This window comes from Dreissena polymorpha, unplaced genomic scaffold (genome assembly GCF_020536995.1).
Source record: "Dreissena polymorpha isolate Duluth1 unplaced genomic scaffold, UMN_Dpol_1.0 chrUn013, whole genome shotgun sequence".
Taxonomy (NCBI): domain Eukaryota; kingdom Metazoa; phylum Mollusca; class Bivalvia; order Myida; family Dreissenidae; genus Dreissena; species Dreissena polymorpha.
In genome coordinates, this window is record NW_026273327.1 from 1 (window position 1) to 19645 (window position 19645).

Genomic DNA, 19645 nt, shown 5'->3' on the forward strand with positions numbered 1-19645 from the left:
ATAGAAATATGTGAGGTGGTACACAAACTTTACATACATTTATCAATAATATGCATATTGCAAGTCAAAAAAGGGCCATAATTCTTACAAAATCTTGATAACAGCTGTCTGCTCTTGTTTTATACATGGGGTCATAATGGTTAAGATGTATGCAAAATAAAAGCAAAATGTCAAGGGACATAGAAAATATTTGAGGTGGTATGCAAATTTAACATAATTTATAATAATATGCATTTCTAAGTTAAAAAAGGCCATTTTGTTACAAAATGCTTGATACAGTTGTCTCTTGTTTATAGATTGGGGTCATTTGGTAAGAAGTATGCAAAATATAAATCAATATCTCAAGGCATAGAAAATATTTGAAGTGTACGCAAACTTACATAATTATATTTATCAATAATATGCATATTATATGTGAAAAAAGGGCCATAATTTGTACAAATGCTTGATACAGTTGTCTGCTCTTGTTTATAGATTGGGGTCATGTTGATAAAGAAATATGCAAAATATGAAAGCAATATTCAAGGGACATAGAAAATATTTGAGGTGGTACGCAACTTTAACATAGATTTATCAATTATCATATTCTAGTGAAAAAAGGGCCATAATTCTTAAAAAATCTTGAACAGTTGTCTGCTCTTGTTTATAGATTGGGGTCATGTTGGTAAAAAAGTATGCAAAATATAAAGCAATATGTTAAGGGACATAGAAAAAATTGAGGTGGTATGCAAACTTTAACGTAGATTTATCAATAATGCATATTCTAAATAGAAAAGGGCCATAATTCTAACAAAATCGTTGATACAGTTGTCTGCTGTTGTTTAAAGATTGGGTCATGTTGGTAAAAAGTATGCAAAATATAAAAGCAATATGTCAAGGGACATAGAAAGTATTTGAGGTGGTACGCACACTTTAACATAGATTTATCAATTAAATGCATATTCTGAGTGAAAAAAGGGCCATTATTCTTATAAAATGCTTGATACAGTTGTCTGCTCTTGTTTATAGATTTGGTTCATGTTGATTGAGAAATATGCAAATATAAAAGCAAAATGTCAAGGGACATAGAAAATATTTGAGGTGGTATGAAACCTTCAACATAGATTTATCAATAATATGCATATTCCAAGTCAAAAAAGGGCCATAATTCTTACAAAATCGTTGAAAACAGTTGTATGCTCTTGTTTATATATTGGGGTTCTGTTGGTAAAGAAGTATGCAAAATATAACAGCAATATGTCAAGGGACATAGAAAATATTTGAGCTGGTACAAAAAATTTAACACATATTTCTCAATAACATTCATATTGTGTGTGAAAAAAGGGTCATAATTCAAATAAAAAGCTTGATACAGTTGGCTGCTCTTGTTATAGAATGGGGTCATGTTGGTAAACAAGTATGCAAAATACAAAAGCAAAATGTCAAGGGACATATAAATTATTTGAGGTGGTAGCACAGTTTAACATAGATTTATCAATATATGCATATTCTAAGTAGACAAAGGGCCATAATTCTTACAAATGATGATACAGTTGTATGCTCTTGTTTAAGATTGGGGTCATGTTGGTTTACAGAAGTATGCAAAATATAACAGCAATATGTCAAAGGACATAGAAAATATTTGAGGTGGTATGCAAACTTTAACATAGATTTATCATTATATATGCGTATTCTAAGTGAAAAAGGGCCATAATTCTTACAAAATGCTTGATACAGTTGTCTGCTCTTGTTTATAGCTTGGGTCATGTTGGTAAAAAAATATGCAAATATAACAGCAATATGTCAAGGGACATAGAAAAAATTTGAGGTGGTATGCAAACTTTAACGTAGATGTATCAATATAATGCATATTCTAAATAGAAAAAGGGCCATAATTCTAACAAAATCGTTGATACAGTTGTCTGCTCTTGTTTAAAGATTGGGGTCATGTTGGTAAAGAAGTATGCAAAATATGAAAGCAATATGTCAAGGGACATAAAAATATTTGAGGTGGTACGCAAAGTTAAACATAGATTTATCAATAATATGCATATACTAAGCAGCAAAAGGGCCATTATTATTACAAAACCCTTGAAACAGTTTTCTGCTCTTGTTTATAGATTGGGGTCATGTTGGTTAAGAAGTATGCAAAATATGAAAAGAATATCTCAAGGGACAAAGAAAACATTTGAAGTGGTACTCAAACTTTAACATAGATTTATCAATAATATGCATATTCTAAGTGAAAAAAGGGCCATAATTCTTACAAATGCTTGATACAGTTTTGCTCTTGTTTAAAGATTGGGTCATGTGTGTAAACAAGTATGCAAAATATAAAGCAAAATGTAAAGGGACATAGAAAATATTTGAGGTGGTATGCAAACTTTAATATAGATTTATCAATAATATGCATATTCTAAGTGGGAAAAGGGCCATAATTCTTACAAAATGCTTGATGCAGTTGGCTGCTCTTGTTTAAAGATTGGGGTCATGTTGGTTAAGAAGTATGCAAAATATAAAAGCAATATGTCAAGGGACATAGAAAATATTTGAGGTGGTATGCAGATGTAACATAGATTTATCAATAATATGCATATTCTAAGAAGAAAAAGGGCCATATTCTTACAAAATCCTTGATACAGTTGTCTGCTCTTGTTTATATATTGGGGTCATGTTGGTAAAGAAGTATTCAAAATATAAAAGCAATATGTCAAGGGACATCACAAATATTTGAGGTGGCACGCAAACTTTAACATAGATTTATCAATAATATGCATATTCTAAGTAGAAAAAGGGCCATACTTCTTATAAAACGCTTGATACAGTTTGTCTGCTCTTGTTAAAGATTGGGGTCATGTGTGTAAACAAGTACGCAAAATATAAAGCAAGATGTAAGGGACATAGAAAATATTTGAGGTGGTACGCAATCTTTAACCTAGATTTATCAATAATATGCATATTTAAGTGGAAAAAGGGCCATAATTCCTTACAAAATGCTTGATACAGTTGTCTGCTCTTGTTTAAAGATTGGGGTCATGTTGGATAAGAAGTATGCAAAATATAAAAGCAATATGTCAAGGGACATAGAAAATATTTGAGGTGGCACGCAAACTTTAACATAGATTATTCAATAATATGCATATTCTAAGTAGAAAAAGGGCCATAATTCTTACAAAACGCTTGATACAGTTGTCTGCTCTTGTTTAATGATTGGGGTCATGTTGGTTAAGAAGTATGCAAAATATAAAAGCAATAAGTCAAGGGACATAAAAAATATGTGAGGTGGTAAGCAGACTTTAACATAGATTTATCAATAATATGCATATTCTAAATAGAAAAAGGGCAATAAATCTTACAAAATCCTTGATACAGTTGTCTGCTGTTGATTATAGATTGGGGTCTTGTTGGTAAAGAAGTATGCAAAATATGAAAGCAATATGTCGAGGGACATAGAAAATATTTGAGGAGGTACGCAAAGTTAAACATAGAGTTATCAATATATAATAATACGCATATTCTAAGTAGAAAAAGGGCCATTATTATAACCAAATTCTTGATACAGTTGTCTGCTCTTGTTTATAGATTGGGGGTATGTTGGTAAAGAAGTATGCACAATATAAAAGCAAAATGTCAAGGGATATAAAAATATTTGAGCTGGTATGCAAACTTTAACATAGATTTATCAATTATATGCATATTTGAAGTGAAAAAAGGGCCATAATTCTTACAAAATGCTTGATACAGTTGTCTGCTCGTGTTTATAGATTGGGGTCATGTTGGTTAAAAAAATATGCAAAATATAACAGCAATATGTCAAGGGACATAAAAAATCTTTGAGGTGGTATGCAAACTTTAACATAGATTTATCAATATAATGCATATTCTAAATAGAAAAAGGGCCATAATTTTAACAAAATCCTTGATACAGTTGTCTGCTGTTGTTTAAAGATTGGGGTCATGTTGGTTAAGAAGTATGCCAAATATGAAAGCAATATGTCAAGGGACATAGAAAATATTTTAGGTGGTACGCAAAGTTAAACATAGATTTATCAATAATATCAGTGCTCCAGATAACATGCGTAAAGGCGTAAAAAGGAATTAAATTTCTTAAATAATGATTTAGATTTAAAATCTTTGCGTTAAGTTACGCATTGAAAAATAAAACACGAATTCAAAATTTTCGAACGTGCGTAAAACTTCCAGTAGCAAATTATATACGGTAAACATTTCATCCCGGTTCTGACTCGTCTAGGCGCTCAATTAAAACTACAACTATAAGTTAACGTCACTCAAGCGTTTGCTGTGAGGAAGAGCCACACCTAAGAACGGTCAAAAGGCCAAACGGTCTCGATTCTGTTCTCCTAGTATTGCAGGCGATTCATTACTGTTTATTGTACCTTTTTAATTTCCCTTATCGTAATTTTTATACACAAGTAATATACTGTATACCTATCCAAAATGTCATTAAAATTAAATGTTAAATATAGTTTTTGACATGACTTTAATGGCGACCAAAAGGCCATTATGACCTAAGCCGAAGTGTCAGTGACCCATTCTATACATAGATGGTGACGTCACTTCGTTATTGTCACCTCTATGCTAAGACGCATCACATTCCCCTGATTTGGGGATTTGTGCTCACGCCAAAAAAGTTCTGCGTAGGAATGAATATTTTTCTATAATAAGAAAAACGGTGTTAAATATGTGTTTAAAATGGAATTTTGTTTAAAGAAATGTTATTTAGTATGTTTAAATGCGATTTTGTATCTCAATTAAGACTGCTAGCGATTTTCAGAAGCACGATTACTTGACTTACTTTCGCTTTTACTTTTCACTTGTAAAGGAAGTGCTACCCACAATTCCTTGCGCGTTCAGTACACAGGTCAGTAAGACCGGTGTGTACACAATGGTCAGTGACCGTTTTACATAGAAATCAAAATGGCCGACCGAAGCGTGGAAGGCAAAAAAGCCATTTCAGTGTCAAAAGTCCACGCTGCATGCATTCTTTCAATTAGATTCAAATACCCAAAGCATGGTTTTCGTCAATAATTGATGAATTTATAAGCTCTTGCGTAAATGACTCAATTTTTTGATGTGTCAAAAACAATGAATAAACAATTATTTTGTAATATATTGTTAAGAATTAATTTTATAAATACACGTAAAATAAGAATTAAGTTTTAAAATAGGGAGTAAATAAGAATTAGACCCAAATTTTATCTGAGCTCTGAATAATATGCATATACTAAGTAGCAAAAGGGCCATTATTATTACAATATCCTTGACACAGTTGTCTGCTCTTGTTTATAGATTGGGGTCATGTTGGTAAAGAAGTATGCAAAATATGAAACAATATCTCAAGGGACAAAGAAAATATTTAAAGTGGTACACAAACTTTAACATAGATTTATCAATAATATGCATATTCTAAGTGAAAAAAGGGCCATAATTCTAACAATATGCTTGATACAGTTGTCTGCTCTTGTTTATAGATTGGGGTCATGTGTGTTAACAAGTATGCAAAATATGAAAGCAAAATGTAAAGGGACATAGAAAATATTTGAGGTGGTACGCAAACTTTAACATAGATTTATCAATAATATGCATATTCTAAGTGAAAAAAAGAGCCATACTTCTTACAAAATGCTTGATGCAGTTGTCTGCTCTTGTTTTAAGATTGAGGTCATGTTGGTTAAGAAGTATGCAAAATATAAAAGCAATATGTCAAGGGATATAGAAAATATTTGAGGTGGTATGCAGACTTTAACATAGATTTATCAATAATATGCATATTCTAAGAAGAAAAAGGGCCATAATTCTTACAAAATCCTTGATACAGTTGTCTGCTCTTGTTTAAAGATTTGGGTCATGTTGGCAAAGAAGTATGCAAAATATAAAAGCAAAATGTCAAGGGACATAGAAAATATTTGAGGTGGTACGCAAACTTTAACATAGATTTATCAATAATATGCATATTCTAAGTAGAAAAAGAGCCATAATTCTTACAAAATGCTTGATACAGTTGTCTGCTCTTGTTTAAAGATTGGGGTCATGTGTGTAAACGAGTATTCACAATTTAAAAGCAAGATGTAAAGAAACATAGAAAATATTTGAGATGGTGCGCAAACTTTAACATAGATTTATCAATAATATGCATATACTAAGTGGAAAAAGGGCCACAATTCTTACAAAATGCTTGATAAAGTTGTCTGCTCTTGTTTATAGATTGGGGTCATGTTGGTAAAGAAGTATGCAAAATAAAAAAGCAATATGTCAAGGGACATAAAAAATATTTGATGTGGTATGCAGACTTTAACAAAGAGTTATCAATAATATGCATATTTTAAGAAGAAAAAGGGCCATAATTCTTACAAAATCCTTGATACAGTTGTCTGCTCTTGTTTATAGATTGGGGTCATGTTGGTTAAAAAGGATGCAAAATATAAAAGCAAAATGTCAAGGGACATAGAAAATATTTGAGGTGGTACGCAAACTTTAACATAGATTTATCAATAATATGCATATTCTAAGTAGAAAAAGGGCCATAATTCTTACAAAATCATTGATACAGTTGTCTGCTCTTGTTTATAGATTGGGGTCATGTTGGTTAAGAAGTATGCAAAATATTAAAGCAATATGTTGAGGGACATAGAAAATATTTGAGGTGGTACGCAAAGTTAAACATAGAGTTATCAATAATACGCATATTCTAAGTAGAAAAAGGGCCATTATTTTTACCAAATCCTTGATACAGCTGTCTGCTCTTGTTTATAGATTGGGGTTATGTTAGCATAGAAGTATGCAAAATATAAAAGCAATATGTCCAGGGACATAAACAAAATATGAGGTGGTATGCAAACTTTAACATAGATTTATAAATAATATGCATATTCTAAGTAGAAAAAGGGCCATAATTCTTACAAAATCCTTGATAAAATTGTCTGCTCTTGTTTATAGATTTGGGTCATGTTGGGGAAGTTGTTCATATTCAATAAGGTCAGGGTAATATAGTCATATAGTCATATTCTAATTGAAAGAGAACCATATTTGAAACATATTGATCGCTAATGTTTTAAAAAGGTTGTACTTTATAGTCTGAGTTGAGATATATTTTCCACTATCTCTTGAACATTTGTAAAGACATAAAACAAACTAATTAGATTTTATTTCATGTTTGATAGCAATAGCTTGGGTTGGATGGTTGGGCTATCATTCAAAAATAAAGGAAATCAATATTTGTGGATTTTTTTTTTCCGTGTTTCAAAGAAAAAAACAATAGATGTACATTATGTATTTGTCAGAAACACAATGCCGCCTATTTCACCACTTTGAAGCAATATATTTGACCTTTGATCTTGAAAGATGACCTTAATCTTTCTTGTGCAGCTCCATGAGATACACATGCATGCCAAATATCAAGTTGCTATCTTCAATATTGCAAAAGTTATGACCAAGATTAAAGTTTTGTGACAGACACACACACACAGGCAGAATGACAGACAGGCCAAAAACAATTGACCCCCAGCATTCAATCCAGGGACATACTAATTCTTTGACCTTTAAATGTTATCAGAAAGCAAACATGATACCAAATACCACAAAACAAAAAAACATTTCTAATGGTTCTTTTATCCAAAAACGTTTTAAAATTCTTGGTTCCATACCAAGAGGCACAGCGTGGTATGCAAACTCTCAATAAATCTAGGAAGAAACTGAGACACCATCAGCAAAGAATGACATCTTGCATAGACAGGAGACTAATTCAGCCCATCAATCACGTGTCTCTACTACAAAACATTGAAGTGTCTAAAATTGCACTTAAATTAAATTAAGACCTCATTGTTTGTCTCATAAGATGAGTAAGGTTTAACACTGCTTCATGAGAATGCTGGATAGATTGACCATGTTTTCAAGTGCAGGCTAGTGGTCTATAAACTAAACCATTTCAAATTGTATACAAATAAAGCATTTTAAGAAACGTAAGCATCAGATTGATAACAAGTACAGTTAAAATACTTCTGTTTTTTTTAAATCCACATATGGTGCCCAGATCTTATACACATTATTATAGATTAGTTTAGATCATAAACTAATAATTACGCGCCTTAACATATAAAAAAAATGTTTGAATGTATGTGTTCACAGTTGAGAAATCATCTTAGGTATAAACCCTTTACCATTATCACTTAGAAACACACTAGGATGCATTAGAAAATCAAATTGAATTAAAGAACGTTATTTACTAGAAAATAGTTTTAAAGGCTTTATTTCCAACCATAAGATAATGATGAGGAGCAGCAAACAGCATAAAACCTGACCAGTCGACTGCGAGTTACTTGTGGGCTGCTTTGGTTTGATACTGTTTGCACATAGCCATTTTCACTTTGGTTCTCAGTGGGAAAGGATTAAATTAATAAGAAATTAACACATCATGCAAGAATATCACCAAGTTTGCATACTGAAGCTGCCCATGTATCAAGTACATTTGCACGCTTAAATGTATTTAAGCACCCATATCAAACATTATTGTAACAAATACATGTATGTTGTCCATACCACAGCCACAACAATTAAGAAATATGAACCAAAACAAAAATAATGGGTGATTAATTTGAGACAATAATTTTGTAGTAACGAAAATACCTGCAATCAGATTAAACAATTGGTAAATAAGCATTTATATATTGCCCAGTTATGAAAGTACCATCATTACATGCTCACATCAGAAAATAATCACAGTTCTCAGGTGAAACAGTAACAGCAATCCCTTTCACCTAGCAACAGAAACAATGCCCAGGTAATCAGATACATTCACCAAATAAAGAAAAGCCTTGTTTAAACTTTTTTTTAGTGTTTAAGGTAGGCTGCCTCACATACAATTTGCACCAGCTTCATTTTCTGTGGTTGCTAGATGAGACTGGGCGTAAGGGCATATAATGCTCAAGCTCATTGTCTTTCTGTGGAAATGACTGCCTAACAAGAGTTATTACATTACATTCCCCATAAAAAAAATTGCTTTTATATTCTGTATTTTTTGTATCCCTTCATTAATACATGCAGCACAGACACTCTGAAAATTAAATGGCATAATTATCCTAATGGTATAGTATTAACCTAGAACTTGGGGGGCCTAATTTTCCAAGGAACATAATTATTTGCACAGACACCTGTCTGTTATATAGGACTTCGATTAATTTCTGTCACAAAAAACTAGAAGCAATCATGCCATACTTATGAAACATTGTCAATGGCATTAGTTAGATATGCAGAATGTTGTCCACAGGTTGATAACTAAACTGAAGAGCTTGCACAAGGTCTCCACAATAGCAAAAGGACAATCTCAATTTAGGTCCGGACAATTCATATAGAATAGTGTTTATGGCAATTCTAAGTAACAGTCAATATCTAATTCAGTAGTTCTGCCTAAGGCCAAACAAAAAAATAGTCTTGGTTCAGGGAACCCGACCGACCCTATTTTTTGCCCCCGACCCTAACGATTTTTTTAGTCCGCGGAAAAAAAAATCTGTCAGCGATGTTTTTCTTCGGTACGGTACGGAACGAGTTTTACGTATAGCGCATTGTAGCCGATAACGACAGATCCATTCGTTTACGCTTTATAAACATGGCGGCGTCCACATCGCTAATGTTGGCAATAAACATCGAAAAATGTGACCACCAAAAAGGCTGTCAGCTGATGAGAGTTACTCCAACCTCATCAACAGCAGCTGACATTTTTAAAGAGCTTCATGGGCCGGTGGATCCACAACGATATGGGGTTAAATTCGTTGTGGGAACTTCGCTGGAAGGGACATCTTTCTGGGAGGTACTCGTCTCGTACGTTTATTAAACCGGACGTTTTTGTTACATTTTGAGAGATAACTTTTTATAATATGTCGAAGGGTTGATTTTCCTGAAATTTCATCGCAACACAATTCGGTTCACAAGTAATAGATTCAAACCAAAATATTTGCAAAATTCGATGTTAACATAGTTAACACCGGAATTGAAGTACAGTCAAGTTTATACCATTACCGGATTAGTAGCGTAATAAAGTTGTTCTGGGGAAAAACAATAAATGTTTTGAGACTTCTTTTACACCAGTTTGATTAAATATTTTATTTCGCAGTTTTTATACATACTTGTATGAAAAATAGCAGTTCTATGTTTTTATATGACAAAATTATTATTGTGTAAACGGTAGCAAACAGACAAACTTAATCTGCATGTATAAGTTTCAATTAAAAAAAATTCAGATTGACGGTTGCATCCCATTGTTTGAGGTTTCGGCGTTTGGTGTGAAGGTCCTCAAAATGACATGTACTACCTTACCAGAGGGAATATTGGCATCTTCCCTGGAGAAAATTTCGAACGAAGCAACAAAGAAAACCGTTGATGCCAGCAGTTCCAGGTGTTAATGATGAAGGGGAAAGCATTGCCCACGAAAAAAGTGGCAAGGTATATTAAGATATTAAATTGCAAATGTAAAAAAATAAACATTTAATAATTTTCAAATCAATTAATACTTCATTTGTCTGTAGTTTAACTTTGTTGTCTGCTGTCTGAATTTTTTAAACCCATGTGTTTCCGCCTATTTTTCATCTTTTAATTAATAAAATAAATTTTATTGAACATACCGGGTACACATCTTTGGTGGGTTTTAAAATGACTCTGTGTACTTTATTTTCCTGTTCCCTTCAGCTCTGGAGTACTGACGGGACTTAACCGGAAGGATGAGTTGTACAATGCCATAATAGACCTGTGCAATAGAATGGATACCAAGTTTCCAAGAGACAATGCAGTGACTGATGGTGGTTACTTTGTGCAGGTGAGTTTGATTGATGCAGTTTGTGCTATTAAAGAGCATATAGCAAAATGTAAAAACAATATTTTAATAATATTTCAAACACATTTTGATAAAAAATTATATATAAACAATTTGATTAATAATTAAAAAATAATCTTTAAATAGTTTGTTTGAATCTGCAAAAATCTCAAGTTGATATTGAATATTAATGTAAAAAAAAACTATAAAAAAATAATGAAAAAAAGCAGAAAGTATTAAAACAATTATTGTTATTCTTTTTACAGATGGTGTGATTTGGTATTAAACTAAACTTTCATGATTTAAACTGAAGTGCAACCCTCTTTAGCTTCTTTATTTTAGGAAAGCTCTTTTAATATGTGTATCAGACTATGAGTAGCATCAAACAAATACTTGTTAATTTTTGGGATATTATTTAATAAAATATGTTGGAGTTTGCAGACCCGAAACAAGTATAAATCTGACATGCTTGAAGCTACTCATTCCCATGTATACTCTTCTTTTACTCTTCTGTGCTTCCTTAATATATATAGTATTAATCATACTTATAGTTGGTGGCAGTGTTATACTAAATTGTGTACATGTGTTTTGTATTGTGCTGTGTATTAATATTAAACATTGAAAGAAGTCAAAGTATTAAATCTGTCGCTTTGATACAAAATTTAATAGAAGCAAGTCCATCACCTACCGGTACTTATAAAACTGCAAATTTAATACCGCCTTAATATCGCTTTTATTCTTGATTTTTAAAAGAATGGTGCTTGTATTACTAAAAATACTAACAATATGGCATGGGAAACCTATTTGACTTCTATATTAAACTGGGATTTATTTATTTTTTATTTAGTATTCGTTTATTTAACCCTTTTATGCCCCCTAAGGGAGGCATTTAGTTTTTGAACCGTGGGCATTTGTCATCTTACAGTGACGGCTCTTGTTTAAATAAAATTTCATCATTTTTAAATTGAGAAAGTTACACATTTATAAAATCTTATTAAAAGTACTTGGAAAATATATAATATTAAATTATATTAGGAAATCATGTTTGTACTATTAACCCTTTGAGCCCTGGAACCGGATTTTGAAGGCCTTTGCAAACAGTTTGGATCCAGATGAGACGCCACAGAACGTGGCGTCTCATCAGGATCCAAACTGTTTGCTATTCTGATAGTATTCTTGGAAAAAAAAATCGAAGAAAATGCTTATTTTAGTAATTCAGCAGACAACATTTTAGCAGACGACAAATTTCCCAGCATGCAAAGGGTTAAAAAGGAAATACAATATTTCTTTCGTATTGTTGCAATTTCAGACTGTCTGCAATGCATTGTGGTACAAAACAAACCAGATGGACACGATTAACATCACCTCCAAAAAGCAGAAAGATGTACAGCCTGTCCCAGACCTGTTTGAACAGTTTGACGGGTACAATGACACAAAAAGGAAGAAGCAGAAATCCGAGCCGATGACCAGTAGCGGACTTCAGAGTCATGCGGAATGTTTATTCAGTTTATTAGAGAAACCTTACGTAAACTCTACAACAGGAAAATGGCCAGAGCTTCGTGCAAGTGTAGAAGCTTTAGCATCATGTCTGTCATCTTATGAACAATATTTAAACAAACAAGCAACTACAACTGCTACAAATAAGGAGCTGTCTTTTCCATGTAGGACTGTTGATCAGAATGCATCAGTCTTTCATTGTAAGAAATCAGTTTTATCTGTTGTTAAAGACAAATACACATTGCTTGACAAAGCTGTTGTAAGTTCTGACACTGAAAATCCTGTTTTATTTGATGAAAATCTGCATGTTGAAAAACCATTTGAGAATAGTATGCAAAAATTTCGTTTCTTTGACAGTTTGCAATTGAGTGTTCCTGTAGATGTTATTAGATTTTGTCCTGGGGAGGGATTGGTACTACATATATTCTTTCCCAGGTACCTGAGAACAGGTCTGATTCTGAAATGATGACAGATGCAGCTCGGCTAGTGCAGAGAATGAGACCGTTTTTGAAAGAGTTTCATACAAGAGCCCAAAAAAAAGATTGTAAAAGGAAAATTTCCAATATAGCTAAAATTAAACCAGCCATTATTGATTACATGTACTCAGAATTAGCATTAGATGCTGCAGCCATGAGTCATCCAGATACACAACAGCGGTTGCATTTGATGTCTTTAGGTGAATGTGGGCTTGTGAATGATTTGCGTCACCTAAACCCTGGGTGCCCTAACAACAAGTATGATGTGTTTTTTGAGAAACTTTGTGAACAAGTACAACATATTGAAGCAGCAGATGAAAGACGCCATGGATCTGGAGTTGCTCACATGTCTCGTTGGATTTCACTGTCCGATATGATTGCGGAAACAGCAACTTCATGTCCAGAGGGAACTCCGATACCATCCAAAAGTCTAGTTCGCCTGCAGTTTACCCCTCGTAACCCATACTCATCCACTGCCCTCACATTTACTTCAAGAAAACCTATCCAATACAAAATCCAGCGAAGGCAACTTAGAGCACAGCATCCTGATGATCATTACTGTGCTGCTCTCTTCAAATATTTGAAGTGTAGGTCGATTGAACTGAAAGATGATTGTCTGTTTTTTTGCGTGGATGACAAGGCTAAGGTACCTGTTGGTGAACCTCACAGGCCTATCTCTACAGGTGTAAGAGGTCGTCAAAGCATTGCACCTATTGATGCTGAATTGTCAAGTCTAGACCATGATATGAAGGCTACCTCTTTGACCCCAAGTGTTGCATTGCTGTGTTCCATACCTGACTCTGTCCAGCAGTCCTTTGTAAGGGGACAGGTGACGGCGTTTGTTAATGATTCTGTCACCAGGCCAGTCCGCATCACCAATCAGACATGCCATGAACATCAGGAAGATAGTGCAAAGAAACCAGGCAAACCCAAAGGTTCTCTTAAAGTACACTGACGGCGGCACAGATCAAAGAAATACATTAGAGCAAGTGAAATCCGCCAACATATGTCTTTTTAGAGAACTTGATCTGGATATGCTCATAACAGTAAGATGCGCTCCAGGACAAAGCTATGTGAACCCTGCGGAGAGAATAATGTCTATACTCAATTACGGTCTCCAGAACGTAGCCACTGAAAGAGAAAGGCAAGATAATGAGACAGAATTAAAGCTAAAAAGATGTAACAGTGTAGCCTCAATAAGAGAGTTGCTAAGAAAACACCCAGAATTGCTTCCTAAGTGGAAAGACTCTATTGAACCTGTTCAGGCGTTGATTGAGAATAGGTTCAGAAAACTTAAACTGAAGGAGGAACCAATTCAATGCATGACCCCACCTACAGATGATGACCTCGACCTTCTTAAAAGGCATTTAAGAGAGCTTTAGACCTGGAAAGACTGCAGAAGGCAAACACAAACAAATGCGCTGCGTATCTAGAGTGGAAGGAAAAACATTGTAGGGAAACCAATTACACATTCCAGATAAAGAAATGCAATGACACATCTTGTTGTGCACCAAAGCAAATGGAAGAAGAGAAACTAAAGTGGCTTCCAGAGCCGGAACTGGATGACACACGTGAACACTTTCTCCCTTACAAACAGGCAACAAATCAAGAAACAACAGAAAAAGACAGACCATCATTGACAGATAAGAAAGTTTGCAAGAAAAACACAGTCAAGCCTAGACCTGGAAGCTCGGTTGAAATTCATGGAGAAATTGAAGAGGATGAAGAACGAGAAACTTCTGGTCAGCCTCAGGTGAATGATACAAGCATTGAATCAGTGGCTGATGTGCCACTGTCCAGTCAAAACGCACGTGCAGTTGCCATTTGTGTTGAATGTAGGAAGCCACGTGTCGTTTACTCAAAGACTAAGTTGAACCAAAGAAAAGAGGTTGCATTAGCCATGTTCCTGAGAGAATACGAATTTTCATGTGGGGCCCACTTGTTCCCCCCATCTGCAGCTCTGTCTGAAATGAAAAAAACTGTTGTTACACGACCGTTTGTCCAATGTGCTACTCCAGTAGAATTGTGTTATTATGGTGCAGAACTTGGCCGCAAAGACCTGTGTGCTCATTGTGGAGACCCTGGGGCCGAGACAGATGCGGAGTTGAAGACATTATATAAAACTGTTCTACCCATCTGCCAGAAATGCCGAGATATGAGAAAAGAACCAATTGTTCAGAGAAAATTTGGAAAGTCCAAGAAGTAACTCTTTAAAATAGGACAAACATTAAAGTAAACTTTAAGGGAAATGTCAAAGTACCTCCTCCCCCCCCCATTACATCATGCATCAAACTTTTCAAGCAGTATTGTAGATTTAACTATTAAAACAGCTATCTTTAATATGTTGACCAATTTTTGTGTCTTGTACTATTATAAAACATGTATTTGAAAGCCAGTTTTCAGTATCCTTACGATCTGTTGTATGTCAATAAATTTGAAATAGAAACGTGGTTTTTCCAAGCTGTCTAGGCTCTAGAATGATGAATGTTTAGAGTTTTTAAGGTCACTAAATGGTGTATATTTATATACTTCAAATTTTTATGCCCCCACTTAAGGTGAGCATTTAGATTTGCCCCTGTCTGTCCGTCCCACAATGTTGAATCCAAAAGTGTTTGAGATATAGTCATGAAACTTTATATGGATGTTGGTCTTAAAGAACAATCTTTTACATGCTCTTCTAACCTGAACCCCCAGGACCTGAGTGCACTGTTATGAAGTACACCAAGTACTAGCTAAGGCCTTACATGGGTCTCTGTGAATCCACTCACCATGTCACCATGTACACATGTTACTACGCAGGTTAGCATTAGTACAGAGGGTGATTAAAAGGCAAAAGGTGCATAAAGAGCTAGGAATGTTGAAATGATGAATAATATACAACAACTTAACACCACATGCGCAATGTTAATCATTTGGTCAGTGTTTAAACAATCATGGGTGCATTAACTGACCCTTTTTTACCCTGAAATCAGTCGATTGGTAAAAAAAAAAAAAAAAAAAAAAAAAAAAAAAAAATACCTACCCCCCTACATTTTTCTGGCCATGTTCCCTGAACCAAGACTATTTTTTTGTTTGGCCTAATAAACAAATCCTGTTAACAATTTCAGTTTTCCATTTGTTTTTATACCTTCAAAGAAACTTACATTTCTTTGAAAATGGACAAATGGTCATAATGTTCTTGCCTCAAACCAGTTACATTTCAAACTCAACGCCAATGACAATGCTTGCATTAATTGTGGATAATGCCAAAAATGCAGCAAGTTCAAGACCAAGAGTGCTGTATGAATGAGATTACACAAAATCCAAGGAAATTGGATGTGACATTTTGTAATCATGCATTGATTGACATTTTAGAATCATGCATCACAATTTGCTTTCTTCCTTATCAAAGTCCCATTTTGTTCAGCACTGTTTCTTTGTAAACAACCCCATAATGTTATGAATGTTACACTTTTTTTACCCTTCTTCAAATAACATTCACGCATATTTCAATCTTGTTTAATCTTCAACGTAACACTTTCACTTTCTTTAGCAAATCTTAAACTATAAATCTTGCATTTTTTTCATTTTTACAATAATAAACTTATTTTTTTGTTACTAATCTTATACCCTTATTTATATGAATTTTGCATCAAATAAACAGTGTATGCAAATATGCCAATGTTTATAGGGAAGACATTAATATGTTTTACATCTGTACAAAACAACTTTTAACATAGTCATGATAGCATTGTATAATGTTTCTGCAGAAAAGGATGCAAATATTGTGGTAATTAATGACAGCATGTCAAAGTGGAAATTCCGTTAATTCCATTGAGTCTAGAGTACAGGCTAATCAGGGACACAACTTTGGCTTATGGAATTTTCGATTCAAAGAAGTCTCTTCAATACAAAAATGCAGTCTAGCCAGAATGTGACGGCAAAGATAAGCCTGTGCATACTGCACAGGATGACACTTTAAGCACATGCAATTAATCCATATTTACCCTGAGAGGAAATCCATCCTTGCTGGCTGTGGTGCTGATTTACTCTGCATACTGGGAATAGGGTGAGGCCAGCATGTCCATAAACATGTCCTTACTTCTCTCTGTCTCCTGCAAGTATATAATGGAAAGTCCCATTATTAATGTCTTTGTCATATGCAGAGCTCCAGATAAGGTTTTGTGAAATTCTTAAATTACTACCAGATTTCCCAAAATAATTCTTAACTCTGAAATTTTATTCTTAACTTTACTACTAAGTTTTGGAAAATAATTCTTATTTATTATAAATGACCTAAAAATAAATAATAATGGTTATTTTTATGCAAAAAAATCAAAATAAACATACTAGCAACTTTATTTATACGAGTTCAACAGTGTCTTTTCAGTATTATACAATTATATTTTTCAAATACCTTCATATGCCCAAACTGTGCTTAGATTGCATGCCTTAGATGAATTTTTACATATTTAACAATTAAAACGGTTCTTCCCTTCAATCTTTTCAACGATTAGCCACGGGAATTGTCCTTTCCACTCGTTCAATGTTTTTTTGTTGTTTAAATTTGGACCCGTCGTGTTGCGTTTTTGTTTAGCTTTTCCGACTGTGTCGGAAACTGAACAATTACAACATCGTATAAGATCATTTCTATAATGTCTTTCTAAACATTTAACTTCGGCTCCCTTTGCGTACAATATGTTAAAAGCGTGTTTTTGGACGCTTTGCAGTTTTTTAGGACGCTCTCTGGGCGCCGCCATTTTTTTTTTGACAGATAGACTGTATACGCCGCTTTTATTGAAAAAAATGCACTTTGTTAAACAAACCCGATAACCATTCTATATAAGCACCGCAAAGATCTTTAATACGCGAAAAGAACTCAATAAAAATCTATACGAACCGATGTCAAAATAAAATTCGTAACTTGATTTTGTAATTCTTAATGGTACGACAAGATTTTAAAATAAATACGTATCGGACTTGAAAATAATTCGTTATTACGAAAATACGACCCTTATCTGGAGCTCTGATATGTCATTCAAAAAGCTTTGCACAGTTGGCAGCAGTCTCTATAAGTTAGTATCCCTAAGGAAGATTTATTTCTGTCTCCAGCAAGCATACAATCAATAGTCCCATTATTATTAATTTGCGCCTTGATCTGAGAAAATGGGGCTTAATGCATATTCCTTAAGCGTCGTCCCTGCTCAGCCAGTGCAGACTACACAGGCTAATCAGGTACAACACTTTCTGCTTTTATTGTATTTTTTGTTTATAGAAAGTCTCTTCTAATTTCTTTGTCATCCAAAAAGCGTTGCTATAATGGGAGCAGCAATGTAAGTATCCCTAGGAACAGGTTTTTTCTTCTTACAGCTGAATTCAGATTGTTGTGTTTATAGACATTGGACAAAAACTTTTGTGAAACAAGTAATTGACATAAACATGTCTTCTTCATTGTTTCTAAATAGTGCTGACATATTTGTCTCGTGAATCTTAAAATATAGAGGCACCATCTTCCAAAGGATCTTTTTCTTTCCACAGAATCTTTATTTTTTACCATGAGCATTCTGGTATCAGAGGCAGCAGTCTGGCAAAAATGAACCATTAAAGGCATTCGGAAAACCAGGGCTTTTGCTGGTTACACGTTTTGTTTGCCAACCTTTTCTGCCATATTACAAATTCTGCCGTTCACCAAAAAACACAATGCAAATAAAAGTAAAGTTATGTCATTTATAAGAGCCACACTCTGTGAAAATGTTGTTTAATGCATGAGGGTAAAGTGTTGTCCCATATTAGCCTGTGCAGTCAGGGACAAGACTTTCCACTTTTATCCTGTATGAAAAAGTCCTGGAAGACTGCAACCAGATTATGTACAGACTAAACTACACACAAGAGATGTGTTTGTCAGAAACACAATGCCCCCTATTGCACCGCTTTGAAGCCATATATTTGACCTTTGACCTTGAAGAATGACCTTGACCTTTCCCCACTCAAAATGTGCAGCTCCATGAGATACACATACATGCAAAATATCAAGTTGCTTTCTCCAATATTGAAAAAGTTATGGAATGATTTTATTACAATGTTGAATTTTATCTCTAAGTTTTTTCAATTTACCAGGAATACTGCTCCTGTAGATTTTAATGACTGTGTTTAATAAGGTTAAGTACCTAACTTTGTTGTGTTATTCTTCGTCCTCGTCTTTTAAAAGAAGATCCTCAAGTCATACAATGTTTATGAAAACATTAAACTGGGAATAAAATAATATTGTTCTGTTATTATCATATTTCCATTGTTTGTCCTTTTAAAATATTTCTCAGCTTGTCTTTTAACAGTTCCATATTTATATTTGTACCTGTTCATGAACAAATGCATCAAGTTAATGAATCTTTTTTGTTTCAGAGTTCATGAATTTGTTAATGAATAGGTTCATGAAATAAAAAGTTCATGAAACATACATGTTGTTATTCATGAATATTGTCACAAATTTCATGAACTTTCTGTTTCAGAGTTCATTAATTTGTTCATGAATAAGTTCATGAATTCTAAAAGTTCATGAAAAACAAATTTTGCTTTTCACAAATATCTTGTTCATGAACTAGTTTCCCCAGGAAAATGTCGACTATTAAATAAAGTTTGCAATTTACGTACCTGTATAATTAAATTAAACAAAAAAGTTCAACTATTGTGTTTTTTTCACTTTTTAGTCGCATATTCTCCACATGAAATGTGTTTTATCATTGTTAAACCACACATAAGTGTAAGTAGATAAAAATTATACTACGGGAGTGCACATCATAAATTATATGTGTCCTCACATGCCTTATAACTATGAGTGTATTTCTTCACCATCGAAACATATCTTATGTTAATATTTGATTTACACGCAGTTTTC

The 19645-nt window shown here is 33.7% G+C and overlaps 1 protein-coding gene across 1 annotated transcript; it reads left to right on the forward strand.

Moving 5' to 3' along the window:
- Positions 1-9509: 9509 nt before the first annotated feature.
- Positions 9510-14882, forward strand: LOC127863537 (uncharacterized). Its single transcript, XM_052403085.1, has 7 exons — positions 9510-9802; positions 10233-10434; positions 10678-10804; positions 12111-12710; positions 13586-13720; positions 14291-14527; positions 14817-14882. Exons 2-7 carry the CDS (start codon positions 10394-10396, stop codon positions 14880-14882), a joined length of 1206 nt encoding a protein of 401 aa, XP_052259045.1. The 5' UTR covers positions 9510-9802; positions 10233-10393.
- Positions 14883-19645: the final 4763 nt, after the last annotated feature.

Bases quoted from the DNA above. Each gene is read 5' to 3' on its own strand.
- LOC127863537 (XM_052403085.1), top strand. From the start codon at position 10,394: ATGATGAAGGGGAAAGCATTGCCCACGAAAAAAGTGGCAAG. The intron at 10,435-10,677 runs GTATATTAAGAT...TGTTCCCTTCAG, and splicing joins CCCACGAAAAAAGTGGCAAG to CTCTGGAGTACTGACGGGAC. The intron at 12,711-13,585 runs GTACTACATATA...TCTGTCCAGCAG, and splicing joins TTTGTCCTGGGGAGGGATTG to TCCTTTGTAAGGGGACAGGT.